Below are 14,800 nucleotides of genomic sequence, written 5' to 3'. Positions count from 1 at the left end.
TCCCTGGCAAGTGCAAGGGCCTGAGTTCAATCCCTGGTTCCACAAAAATAATAATAATAAAATAAAATAAAATAATAATAATATAAATATCTCCAAAGAGATATATAAATGGCTAATAAATACATGAAAAGATCAACATCATTAGCTACCATGAAAGAATAAATTAAAACAACATTTTACTTCATACATATAGAGATGGCCAAATTTAAAAAAAATAAGGAGGGGACCAGGGAGATGGCTCAGTAGAATAAGTGCTTGCCTGGCAAGTGCAAGGGTCTGAGTTCAATCCCCGGTTCCACCAAAAAAAAAAAAAAAAACTTAAACATAGAACTGAAGAATTGGATCCTGTTTCATCAAGATGGTGCTGCTGGAGAGTGAGCAGTTCCTGACTGAGCTGACCAGGCTCTTCCAGAAGTGCCAGATGTCTGGCAGCGTGTTCATCACCCTGAAGAAATATGATGGTCAAACCAGATCCATCCCAAAGAAGGGCTCTGTGGAGGGCTTTGAGCCTGCAGATAACAAATGTCTGTGGAGAGCGATGGATGGGAAAAGGAAGATCAGCACTGTGGTGAGCTCTACAGAAGTGAGTAAGTTTCAGATGGCCTATTCAAACCTGCTGGGGGCTGACATGGATGGGCTGAAGAAGAGAGACAAGAAGAACAAGAGTAAGAAGGCCAAAACACCACAGTGAAGGGCTCTGGGTTCTCTGCTCTTACCAGTTAACCAACAGATTGATGTTTTTCCTTTTGGCCATAAAGCTAGATTTTTGGCTTCCCTGTGGCAACAATTTTCATGTGAGATGAGGGTCATTTTGGAGAGAAAAAGGATATAGTGTACAGGGTAGTTGAGTCTGTACTCATTCAGATCTGTGCTGCATGGTTGTGTTCTTAATTTTCAAAGGCCTCTGTAACTAGTTCCCTGAAGAGCAATGTATCATTAAATATTTGTTTCCCTCCCCCCAAAAAAACCTTAAACATAGTACTATTGTGTACCTCAGCAATTTCATTCCTCACTTTTTTTTTATATCCAAGCAAACGAAAACAGATGTTTCACCAAAACAAAAACCTTTAATTAAATTTTTAAAATTTATTTTTAAAGAATAAAAAATAAGAGACATAAAGAAAAAAACAGTGTTACAAATGATAAAAGATTTCACAAAACAAAGTAATAGGAATTCAACAGTGGCTGCTATATTTTACATGATGCTATCTTCAAATTAGTTGTTCACATTACCAGATATAAATGTGTATGATAAAACAGCATTTAAAAAGTAGAAAGTCCCAAAATTTCCACCAGTTGGTGAATGGCAAATGAAATATAGCATTTATATAATAGAATATTATTTGGCCATATAATATAATGAAGTGTGTGCATACACATTCTACAACATGGATGAACATTGAAAAGACTACACTGAATAAGACAGTCACAAAAGACAAAAAGACTCTGTATAATTGCATTGAAGTGAAATATCTAGAATAAATAAATGTGTTGATTTATGACAATAGTAACGTAGTGGGTGCATAGGCTATGGACTGTGATGACGGGTAATGGCTGCACAGTCAGGTTTCTTTCTGGAATGATTGAAATATTCTAATATGTGTGGTAGTGATGATTAACTAATTGTAAATGTAGCAAAAACTAATGGATTATACACAAAATTAGAGAGCTGCATGACATGTGAATTAAATCTCAAAGCCATTAACAAAAATGTGTGCTCTTTTTTCCTCAGGACCAGGGATCAAACTCAGGCCCTTGTGCTTGCCAGCCAGGCTCTTATGCCGCTGAGCTAGCTCCCTGGCCCAAGGGGCTTATATTTTTATTTAAAAGGGCATAACAATGCATATTCCACATTATTGATTAGTGACAGAATCTTTTAGGAATTTTATATATGTAATTATTACCAATATTGTCATCCTATACATGTATAGTATTTAATTTACATAACACCTCCAAGTACACTCTTCTATTTGGATTCAAAATGTAAAATAAAATATCTGATAATCCATATATTAACAAGAAAACCTACAAAAAATAAGTGCGATGAGCTACTAAAATCAGCATGAAGTGGTAAATCTGTTTTAGGAACTTAGAAATTCTAAAGGGAAAAAGATTTATTTTTGTGCTACCTTATTAGCTCTCTCTCTCCCATTATATTTCATTGTTTAATGGTATGAAGACTTCTTGGCTTTCTTTCCTTCATTCCTTCCATCCACAAATATTTATTAACTGCCTAATATCTGCTGAAGGTGCTATACTAGGTAGAGAGATAAAACACTAAATAAATATAACTGCCTACATGTTTGAAGAGGAGATACATATTACATAGGACTTGATCATTGTCTCTTCTCCGGTGTCATTTTGCCCTTAGTAAGTCAAATTAAAATTTAGGGCTGGTGAGATAGCTCAGTGGACTAAGCACCTGCTTAGTCGAGCACAAGGACAGGGGTTTGATCCCTGACACAACATGCCGTGCTAGCCCTGCCCCCCGGCTGCACTGAACCAGCCACCAAGTCCGGGTACGGGGGTGCACGCTTGTAATCCCAACACTGGGGAGGCTGAAAATAGGAGGATCACTATGAGTCTGAGCTGCATAGAAAGACTCTGTACCAAATACATTAAAAAAATAAAAAATGAAACAAAATTTTAAATTGACTCTTCCTTTTCTAACAATAAATTAAAATACACATCAGGATAGTAATGACGGCTTGTCCTTTGTACTGTATGGAGACCAGTTTTCTATCTACCACTCCCTTCCTCCCCTTCTCCTCCCCTCCTCCCTTCCTTCTTTTCCCTCCCGTCTCCTCCTCTACTTTCCCATTCCTTTCCCTTCCTTTCTCTTCCTTGTACTTTATAATTCAGTCTTAGTACATTTGAACACTCAACCATTATCACAGCTCACTTTTCAAGTATTCTCATCACCTTCAAAAGACTCATTGTGCCCGTTTGCTGCCAATTAGTTACCATCTCCCATCCCAGGAGACACTGATTTGCTTTCTGTCTTTATAGGTTTGTCTCTTATGTGCATCTCATATAAATAAAACCATGCAATATGTATCTTTTGCATGTGACTTTTTACATAGTAGTATATAATATTTTGAGGTTTATAAATACCATAAGAATATATAAATAGTTCATTCCTTTTTATTGCCTAATCGTATTCCAGCATATGGATCGAACATAATTTACTCTTCATTCACCAGTGGGTAAGCATTTGGAACGTTTCTACTTTGGGCTGTGTTATATAGTGCTGCTATAAGTATTCAAATACAAGTTTTATGTAAATATGAAGCTTCATTTCTCTCAGGAACATACTCAAAAATGGTGGAGTTTCTAGATCTTACAGTAAATTTATTTTTTTAAGAAGATGCTAAACTATTTTCCAAAGTACTTGTATAAAATTTCCAAGTTTCATTTTACATTTTCATCACCAATGTATGAGAGCTCTGATTTTCATCTTTGGTAAAGTTGGTTATTATCTTTTTCCTTATAGTTATTCAAATAAATAATTGCCTTAGAGTCACAATATGGCTTTAATTTGCCCTTCCCTAGTGACTAAATGCATTGAATTTCTTTTCATGTGCTTACCATTTATACATTTTTATACTTTTTTTTTCCAAAGTTTTATTGACAAACAGATAGCAATGAGACAGTTTCAAATCATATCAGAAGGACAGTTTCAACAAATAATACACTGCATATATTCTTCTTAGTGATTAATTGCTGTACAAGATGCGGACTTGTGATCCTATTTACAAACACCATTAGAACAAATCATTCTATTCATTAAGAGAATGCAACTATATATATCTATCCCAACCTCTTTGAATACACAGATACAAAATGGACATTCATCGGTATACCCCATTTTTTCTAAGTTCCGTTATTGAATATTATAGGTGTGTAAACTCAGCAAAATATTCTAAAAGAGTCCAGTAGCCTATAATAGCATTGGGTCTTATATTTAACTGGCAATGTCAGAAATTATTGATGGATCATTCATCCTATTATTGAGTTGTAAGAATTCTTTATATATTTTGGACACAAGGCTTTAAAAATCAAATATTTGACTTGCAAATAGTTTTATTTTCCAAATAAATAGAAGAAGCAACATTTTATTTAGGAAAATCAGAGTTAATATTTATATACCTATTATGTTCACAAATTTTTTAATTCAGAATTTCATTTAACAAAGTAATAAGAATTTCATAGTACATGTTGTCAAATATAGTTTTGTCTTCCAATCAGTTATTTTTTTCATAATTTTATTGATAAATAGATAGCAATGAGACAGTTTCAAATCAAATCGGTAGGACAGTTTCAATAACTAACACACTGCATATATTCTTCTTAGTGGTTAATTGCTGTACAAAATGCGGACTTGATGCAAATAGTTTTGCCCATCTATAATTTATTTTCTTAATAGGATCTTTTGAAGTACAAATGTTTTGAACTTTGATAAAGTTTAATTTGTCAAAATTTTATAATTTTATGAAGTATGCTTTTAGATCATATCTTTGCCTAACTCAGAATTATAAAGAATTTCCCCCATATTTTCTTTTTAGAGTTTTTATAGTTTTAGCTCTTTGGGTATGAAACCATTAGAAGTAAATTTCTGTATATGAAGTAAGGCTCTAAATTTATTTATGTACATGGATATCAACTCTCCCAGCACTGTTTATTTAAAAAACTATCCTCTCCGTAGTTGAGTTATCTTGGCACCTTTATTAAAAATAAATTGAGTACAAATGGCTCTACTTTTAGATTTATAATTCTGTTCCACTGATCTGGATGTCATTTTCTTGCTAGGGCTACATTTTTTTGTTTGTTTCTTTTCTTTTAATAATAACGTATGTGAATGTTGAAATTTGGATGTTTAAATACACTAACTTTATTTTCAAAATTATTTTGGCTATCCTTGGCTTTGTATTTTCATGTATTAGCTTTTGATTTCTGCAGTAAAGCCTGGTCAAATTTTAATAGAGATAACACTGAATCTATAGATCCATTTGGGAAGATTGCTGTCCTAACAATATTGAATATCCCTGCTTATAAGCCTAGATTATTACTTTAGTTTTTAATTTCTCTAAGCAGTGTCTTATAGTTTGCAGCATATATACTTTTCATTTACTTTAAGTTTATTCTGAAATATTTTTGTTTATGATTTTGTGAATGGAATTATTTTCTAAATGTCATTTTTTGATTATATGCTGATAGTATTTCAAAATATTATTGATTTCATAAATTGAGCTTGTATCCTCAGACCTGGCATAACTTTTAATGTTTTGTTTTCCCTCATATTTTTTGAATTTTCTTTATACAGGAACATGTTACTGGAAAATAATGATATTTTATTTCTCCCTTGCATTTAGAATGCTTTGATATTCTTTTCCTTTCTTGACTGCACTGGCTAAACATTTAATAGATTTGACTGTACATGGAAAAAAATACATACTTCCCTTGTGTGTTACCTTATAAGAAAAACACTCAGTAATTCCATCACTGAGGATGGTGTTAGCTGACATTTTCTTGGGTATCACTCATAGCTTCAGATGCTTTCTGAAATTTTCTCTTTTATTCATAGCTTGTAAAAAGTATTTATTAGAAATGGAATTGACTTTCGTCAAAATTTTGTTTTATCCATTGAGGTAATAATAAGGTTTTGGTCTTTTATTGTTTTGATAAGATATATCACATTCATTTGACCTTGATATTAAATCAGCATGACATTCCTGGCATAAATCCTGTTTTACTGTATATTTGTATCTTCTTATATGTTTTTATATGTTGCTGGGCTTTTTTGTAAATATCTTGTTGTAGCTTTTCGCAGTATATTCATATGGGTTATTCATATGTAGTTGCTTCATGAAGTCTATCTGGCTTTGGTATCAGGAAATACTGGCCTCAAGTCCAGTTGGGAAATACACATTTTCTGGGGAAAACAATTGTGAGAGACTAGTTTTTATTCTTTAATATATTTGATAGTATTTATCAATTACTCCATTTGGATTTGGGTTTTCTTTTCTTATTATGTTTATTTAGGTTTTCTGTTTTTTTTTTTAGAGTCAGTTCTTACAATTTGTGTTTTTCTTGAAAATTTCTTGTTTTATCTAAGTTGTCTGAATTAGTGGTTTTGTCTAACTTAAAAATTGTTTATAATAGTCCCTTACCAATTGAATTAATATGAGATTATTCATGATGTTCTTGCATTCAGTCCTGATTTTGGAGTTTGTGATAATTTTGCTAAAAATGTGTCAATTATGTTGATCTTTTCAAAGAACCAATTTCTTTCACTGACAATTTTTCATTTTTAAATATTATTGATTTTTGGTTTTTATTATTTTATTCCTCTTGCCATGCCTTTAGTTGTTGTTGTTGGGGGTTTTTGTTTGTTTTGTTTTCATTTCTTAAGATAGAACCTTTGGGGGCCAGGGAGATGACTCAGTAGAATAAGTGCTTCCCTGTCAAGCTCAAGGGCCTGAGTATAATCCCCGGTTCCAAAAAAAACAGACAAAACCTTTGGTCATTGGTTTTAGTTTTCTCTTCAATATTAGAGTCTAGGGCTATACAATTTCCCAAATGATTGCTTATACTATATTCCATATGTTCTTTTACATTATATTCTTATTTTACTTGATTTTCAATATTTTCTGGTTTGCTTGTGATTTACTTTTTGACCTACAGATTAGCTTCTAAAGTACTTGTAGATTTCTGAAATGTTGTTGCCAGTTTAACTCTGAATTCTAGCTTAATTTAGAATTGTGGTAAGGGTGAATATAGTGCATGATTTTAATTTTAAATAAAATTTATGACTTTTTTGGGTTTAGTATATGATATATGCTGAAGAATATTCTGCATGCACTGGACAAGTACATATATCTTGCTGGGTAAAGTGTTCTATGAATTAATCAGGTCAAGTTAGTTGATGGTGTTACTCGTTTGCTATATCACTGCTATTTATCTGTCCAGTTTTATCAGTTATTGAGAAAGTGGTATTAGTGTACATTATTGTTGGATTTTCTATTACTTCCTCCACTTTTATCAAGTTTGTTTTATGTATTTTGGTGGTAGTTTTAGTTCAATATATATTATATCTAGTTCAATATATATTTAGTTCAATATATATAGATATATATTATCTTCCTGATAATTGATATCATTATGAAATACCCTTTTACCATTCATTGTAAAATGGTCTTTCTGTCTGAATAACATTTTTCCTAGAAGTCTATTTTGTCAGATATGACTATTATTATTCCAGCTCTATGGTTATTGTTTTCATAGTACATCTTCTTTTCATCCTTTTACTTTTGCTCTATTTTTATATTTGAATATAAAATGTGTTACTTTATTGAAATGTGCTTTATTCAGTTTGAAGATTTCTAGTAATTGCACGATTTAATCACTTTCCATTTGATATAATAGTTTATATGATTGAATTTATATGTACTATCTTGCTATCTCTTCTCCATTTATGTCTTTTTTATTCTTCTCTTTCTGAAATATTGTCTACTATTGTGTACCATTTTCACCTTTTGTCACTTTTAGTACTTCTTTATTCCATATATCTAAATTCATCACAACCTACTTTAGAGTAATTCTTAATTAGTCCCACTTTAATATAGAAATTCCTCCAAAATTTTCCCATTTAACCCATCCTTGGTGCCATAATTATTGTAAATGTTACATCTTTATATGTAATAAACCCTGAAAGTTATTATTTTTATTTATGTAAAATAACTTAATAAGAGAGTAATTAATCTTTTCAGGGTTTTTTTTTTTTTACAATTGCCTATGTAATTGCCTATTTTATGTTTTCTCTCTCTGTGGTTTTGAGTTGCCATAATGTATGTCAATCTCAAAGACTGTGTTCTTCTTTCTTTCTTTCATATATGTACTTACTGGCGTTTACTGGGTACTTTACTACTAAGCTACATTTTCAGGGTTACATTTTTGTTTTTTGAGACAGAGTCCCATTAAGTTGCCTAGACCGGCCTCAAATTTGTGATCTTCCTGCACCAACCTCCCTCACTGCTGGGACTACGGCAAGTGCCCCTGTGTTAGACTTCCGGGTTTTTTATACTACAGATTTGTTTACCATGAAATTGCTATTCCCTGGAATGTGTACATTTTGCTCTCAGCTTGGAAGGATATGTTAATACATATAGAATTCTTGACTAACAGCGTTTTTGTTTGCTTATACATTTTCACTCTCTTTCAGGATTTTAAATGTCATCTCATTGTCTTCTGGCTTCCATAGTTTTTGATAAAAATACACCTACTAATGTTCTCCTATATAAGATTGTTCATGTTAAATTGAGGATTTTCATTTTATTCTTTTTATAATTCATCTATTTATATTTTATTTAATTAGTAACATCATACCTTAATTCTTTAAAGAATTAAACATGTGGTGCCCGGGATCAAACGTCCATTCCTGACCCTGCTAAGCTTGCCTAAGCAGGCTAAAGCGCTGTCCACTGAGCTACCTTGCCAGCCCACTCTTTAAATTCTTGTAATTCTTCTCAGTGTTTTGTCCCTCCCATTATTTAGCATGAAGCTGACCTGTTGGCCTTCTGAGGGCATGTGCTCTATTTCAAATCTAGTTGGCCATTTCCTACAGTAGAACTTCTGGGTTGGTTTGTTTGCATGTATTATTGAGGATTGACTGAAATTAAGACCTTCACATTGAGCTACAGTCCTCCTCCACTTTCTGAGACACAGTCTCACTCAGTTGTTAAGCTGTCAGGCTGGGTTCAAACTTGAGCTCCTCTTGCCTCAGTCTCCCAGAGTGCTATGGTCACAGGTATGAACCACCATGCCTCAGTGAACTGCCAGTTTTTAGGACTTTTCCTGCCCTTTTTGAACTCAAACTGAGTGTCTTACTCTTCTGTTTGCTGAGACAAATACCTGACACCCAAAGTTGAAGGAGGAAAGGTTAATTAGTGCTTTCAGTTCATAGTTGGCTGGCTCTAAGACAAGGTTGCTTGGCAAAGGGACATCACAGAACAGGCAAGCAGAAGGTAGCAGAGCAGAGAAGTAGCAAGTGGCGAGGAGGCAGCAGCAAAGGGGAAGGAGGCAGCAGCAAGTGGCAAGGAGGTAGCCGCAAGTAACCCTGTTTCTGTCTCATACTTTATCACTCAATCCTAGTATATTACCACCAGTCAATCCCAGCATCACGTCCTTTATCTCAACAGCACACACCCTGGATCCAGTCACCTCCAAAATGCCCCACCTCTGACAGCAGGAGGCTGTGTGGGGACATCTAGACATAAGCCACAACACTGAGTAAAAGAATTTTGCTCCAAGTTATTTTGTTCAACTGTTTAGTTATTAATAAACATTAAGAGGGTTTTTTTTGTAAAATTAGTAACTTTATAAAGATTTCCCTCCTTATCGCTGGTATTAGTTTCCTAGAACTTGACTTAACAAATTTCATAAACTTGGTGACTAGTAACACAAATGTATTCATCTTCAAGACCAGAAGTCTGAAATCATAACAGCAGTAGCAGTGGTTCCTTTGGAAACTCTGAGAAAGAATCTTTTCATACCTCTCTCCTAGCTTCTGAGGCCAAAATTTTTAGCATAAGAGCATCACTCCAATATTTGTGTTTATCATAACATAGTGTTATTTTTTGTTGTCTTGGAATCTGGATTTCCTTCCTCTGTTATAAAATAGGTCATGAATTTAGGGTCTACTCTAATCCAGTAAGTCCTCATATTATCTTCAAGGGCACTATCACTGAATAATGAATCAAGGTCACATTCTGGGGTTCTTGGAGACATAAATTTTGAAGGATCTCCTGGAAATAAATATGGTCTCTTTGTGGATTAGGTGATCTTTCGTACAGATTAGCTTGAATGAAATAGAGAGATAGTACTGCTAAGTTAACTTGTTTGTTGGGATAGTTCCTTAACATAACTCACACCTTCTTGTTGTTAATTTTATTTATACTGTTAAGAAAAAGATAGAGAGCTGTGGATAGGAAGGAGCTGGCAGAGCCTCACTCTTCTCAATTCTAATTTACTTGTCTGTTTTTAATCTAGAGCCAAATAACTATCGGACCATGCATGGCCGGGCAGTAAATGGCAGCCAGTTGGGAAAGGATTACATCCAGCTGAGAAGCTTGTTGCAACCCATCCGGATTTATTCCAGAGCCAGCTTATATGGCCCTAATATTGGGCGGCCCAGGAAGAACGTCATCGCTCTGCTAGATGGGTAGGTCGAATTACTTAGCTGTTCTTATTGACATTGTTCATTAAATGTAATGGACCAAGCTAATTGTTTTTTTCTTGGATATTTTCAGAATTAAAAATAAAGGAAAGCTTATTTGCATAATAGCTTGTCCCACTCTGAATTAGGAAATCTTCATTACACTGTGGCATTACTTCTTATGTCTTGAGGCCTTCCATAGTTGTAAAGGACTGTGTTACAATCTCTAGGAGGGATTGGAAGGAATACAGTATTTGAAAAACAAGATTTAATATTTGAACATTTCCCAAGACTCTGACAGGGAAAAACTGAAGACACACTAACATATTTGCCTCTCATGGAAAATATGTGCATAGCAAATAAAATGCCCAGGATATAAACTGACACCAGAGCTGTAAAGACTGCAAGGCATTTAAAAGGCTTCTTGAAAAGCATACATTCTCACAGGAAGATACCAATAATGGAATTGCCTGGTGACTCAGAAAAATAGGCACAGACATTCTCTAGCTTCATAAACTCCTGTTGATGAACTATAGAATTTCCTAAGTTCTAAAGCAGTATGCTGCACCAACTTATATGCCCTTGGCTATATGACTTTAGTGGAGAGATTTTATAAGTATCAAGAAATAGAAAAACAAACAGAAGCAAGATTTTTTGAAATCAATAAAACTTTAAATGTGAAAAAATATTACAGCATCTCATAGCATCACTGTACATTTAAAAAATGCAAATAATTACTCCAGTAAACCTTTTATAGAAACTAAAACTAGACACAATCTTGGCCAGAAAACTTGGATTTAAAAGTTAATAAACATGACATGTATCTGTCTATTAAGCCACAATTTAACTGAATGATTTATTATCAAATATTCTGGAAAACTGCCACCACTTTGTGACCAGTTCTGACTATCATTTTTAAAGCATTTTTATCACAGAAAGCTCTATTTTATGTTTTCTGCCTTATATCTGATGAAGGTCCAGTCTTAGACTAGATAGTTAGCACATCCATTCAGGTTAGGATGAGTTATACAGGGTCAGAAGAAATGCTTTAGCATGACTTTGCTGCCAGTAAAGCAGTAGAGGTACAGTTACCCTTTTTAATGGGGTGTGAAAAAAGCTGAAGATAAAATAATGTTAAATTCTAGTTCCAAAATGAAGATGTAGCTGCATTGGGAAGTGTAAGAATAATGAGGTTAGGGAACACAGAAGTTCTCCTGGAATAAAGTATCCTGTGCACCTAGACACACATTTTGTGTGTCATAGTCCAGAATAGAAATGATTGTTCTTACAAATGCAAAATGAATTAGATATTTTCAGTGAAGTACGTAGACCAAGTGAGGTTAGAAAAATGCCAAACGAGTATAAGCAGAGATGTACAAGGAAAGGGAAACATTTGTTTCCTGAATGGCCATTGTGGTTTGGTGACCCTAGTGACTCCTCCCTTTTCTAATTGTTGCTCATGATCTACACCTATGAATATAGCAGACATACGGAAGGTTTGAAAAGTCAGGCAGCTTTACATTGAAAGTAAACCGCAAATTTAATTTTAGGTCTGTCTATTTGTCTGTCTGACTATCTGTCTGTGTCTGTCTGTCTCTCTCTTCCTCCCTCCCTCCCTCTCTATCCTGTCCTGCCATGTTTTTTCCTCAACTCTTCCCTTTTCTCCTCTGTCTCAGTCGCATCTTTCCAATTCTAATGTTTTCTCATCTTCTGCACTGACTCCCCTGTGGGTCTACCCCTGTCTGGCTGCTTAGGCTATTTCTACCTACTTTACCTCTCCATAATATTACACCCTGTGAAGAGGTACCCTTAACTGCTGTGAGGAGGGCAATGACTGTTCTGTCTACTCATGGCTGAAGGGGGGTGATAAGTCAGATACTCTCCATGGGGTCTATCTAAAGGCACTTAATAGATGCTAGGTGTTCTAATCTTGATTAGGCATGTAGCTTTAAGTTTGAAGGAGACAGGAACAATGAAGCAGTTAAGTATGCTCAGGCAAAATAAGATCAAAAAGACTATTATGAATACAACCAACAAATGTTTTTACCAGGAAGAGCCAGTAATAGTCTCCCACAAAGATGGTAAAGAGAATGTCTAGGAAATTTTAGAATCTGACCTGACTGTAACCTGCTGTTTAATATCTTAAACTATCTTTAAGATATTAGCAGAAGAATCAGTAATGTACACACAGCAGTCAGCTTTTATAATACATAAGTACTCCCTTGTGGGTTTTTGTTTTGTTTTGTTTTGTTTTGTTGATTCTATAAGGAAAGGTCTCAACCAAGTTTGTGAAATTGTTTACCCAGACCAATAGCCATTGGAATCCTTTACTCTTCGGCATATGAGTGAAATCTAGCTGCCACTCTTCCCCAGGATATTTACTGTCTCTTATAGCTAGAGGGACTATGGTCCAGTTAAGAGGATTGTTCTATTGGTAGAGCTCACATGTCTTAACTGTCTGTTGCTTGTCTTAGAATGTCCTTTTCCTAATAATATCTCTGAGGTCATTTGATGGGTCTTATCTTTTTCCAAATGAAAGGTTTTATGTAAATATTTAATATTTTTCCACTGACTAGTGCCAGGAAGGAATAATTTGCCATCATATAGATTGAAACAGTGTCTTGTTGGTGGGCCCAGTGCTGGGATATTCAGAAGTGATTCCTTAAACTTCTAAAATGCAGTTTTGGAATCAGGTTTCTAGGTTAAAATATAGTTATCTATCCTTTAGAGCTTCCTTTATATGAAGACAGAGGGGTCATGTGACCTCACTTATACTCTGCTATTCAAAGAGGACAAAACCTGTATCTCCTAGGAATCCCTTTAGCTATTAGGATCTTGGGCTATGAGAAGGAATGTATTGGTTTAATTTTCACTTCTCTCAGATTTCAGGTTCCCTTAGGTATGATAAGGCCCAAGTATTTTACCTGAAGTCTACAAAGATGTACCTTACACTTAGAGGCTCTATAACCTTTGCTAGAAAATTCAGCACAGTGTGGATGCCTTGGATACAGAGCTCTTCTCAGTGGACCTGTAACAGTGTATCATCTATGTATTTCAGAACTCTGACTGAGGAAAATTCAAAACATACCAAGTCATGGGAAAGCATGACCCTAAAAGATGAGGACTGTCTCTGAATTCTTGAGGAAGCATAGTCCAAGTCAGTTGAGAGGTCTGATCAAGAGGATCTTCCAAGGGGAGTGGGGGGAAGACCAATAGACTAGACATCTGCATCTAACAAAATACTAAAGCAGGCCTTTTTTATATCTAGCACTGAAAATCAACTGGCATCTTCCAGGATCTGAGAAAGGAGAGTGTAAGGGTTAGGTACCACTGGATGGATTGCCACTATTGCCTCATTTACCAATCTAAGGTCCTGTAGCAGCCTCCAATCTGCACTGGAGTTTTGAACTCCCAAAATGGGAATTTTGCAAAAGCTATTACATGGTGTAAGTAAACCTCATGCCCTAAAATTGCTGATTATAAGAAACAGCCTTCTTTTGACTTCAGGCCTTAGAGAATATTGTCTTTTAAGGAATAATAGTAGGTTCTTTGAGATGAATTGACACTGGGATACATCTTCTTGCTCTTCCTGTTTTACCTTTATTTGCTTTTACTTCAGAATTTATTTCTGTCTCCATCAGAGAGGGGCAGTGTACCTGACTTGGGTGCATATATATTATAGTATTCAATCAAGATATTTCTCCACAGAAGAGAGAACTGGACTTCCGGGCATAATCAAAGAGAAATGAAAGAAGAAAAATACATCCAAGTTGTAGCCTAAGAGTTGTGAGAAATAGCAAGTTACCTCCTGTCCAGTGAATCCTTTCACTGAAATAAGATAGCTGGAAGGAAGGCCAGGGTTAAAAAGAACCAGGGGCTATGCATTAGTGTCCAGCAATAGGCTCATTTCTTTTCTCTCTACAGCCATGACTACCAAGGGTTCCTCCATGGAGATAATGTCCTGCTGAGGGGAGAAGGCAGAGAGTGCCTGGGGATGTGTTAGTCTTGCTGAAGGGTCTTATTCCTGAGGCTCTAAGATGGGCCTGACCCTTGGGACTTCCACCTCAGAGGGCAGTTCAACTTCTAGTGGTCACCTTTACAATTAGAGCATGGCTCAGGGGACCTCATTTATGATAGATTTATCACAATCTAAGGAGGCTAGGAGTTCTACTTTAGTAATAGGTAAGTTTAGTCATTGAATCCTTTCAGTCCTAAGAATAAGATGCAGAGTCTATTCCTTTTAAAACTATAGCAAAGACAGCCGCTTTCTCTTGGAATTTGTTTTCTCTCCTTGGCCTCCTCCTGGTCTCAATTATAAAATACTGAGGCTATTCTCACTAAAGTATGGACTGGGCTATGTGGAGCAAAAGTCATATTTTGTAGCTTTTTTCCTAATATCTGAAGCTAACTTGTCTTTAAGAAATTTCTATTCTTTATTTTTCTGCCGAGTTCCGGGAGCCCCCAGACCCAGTCCTAGCCCAGGTCCGGTGAGTGTGCGGAGAGCTTCCTGCTACCCTGCACCGGCAGGACCAGTCCCAGCCCAGGCGCAGTGTGGGCCGGACCCTCTCCCAGCCCATTAGGCCACCC

At 35.3% G+C, this 14,800-nt stretch overlaps 2 protein-coding genes across 2 annotated transcripts in view; both read left to right on the top strand.

The window, feature by feature from the left end:
- Hpse2 (heparanase 2 (inactive)) overlaps positions 1–14,800 on the top strand; it is a 905,948-nt gene that overhangs the window by 584,579 nt on the left and 306,569 nt on the right. The window contains exon 5 of the mRNA XM_023709036.1: positions 10,048–10,219. Coding sequence (XP_023564804.1) covers positions 10,048–10,219 — 172 coding nt within the window. The remainder of the gene's footprint in view (positions 1–10,047; positions 10,220–14,800) is intronic.
- On the top strand, positions 336–819 carry LOC105741287 (signal recognition particle 14 kDa protein-like). The gene has a single exon (XM_012513280.2). It carries the CDS (start codon positions 359–361, stop codon positions 689–691), a length of 333 nt encoding a protein of 110 aa, XP_012368734.1. The 5' UTR covers positions 336–358; the 3' UTR covers positions 692–819.

The sequence above is a fragment of the Octodon degus genome, unplaced genomic scaffold, assembly GCF_000260255.1.
Source record: "Octodon degus isolate 3935 unplaced genomic scaffold, OctDeg1.0 scaffold00010, whole genome shotgun sequence".
NCBI classification, from domain to species: domain Eukaryota; kingdom Metazoa; phylum Chordata; class Mammalia; order Rodentia; family Octodontidae; genus Octodon; species Octodon degus.
Note: the sequence above shows the minus strand (reverse complement) of the source record. Positions and strands in the feature narration are given on the sequence as shown.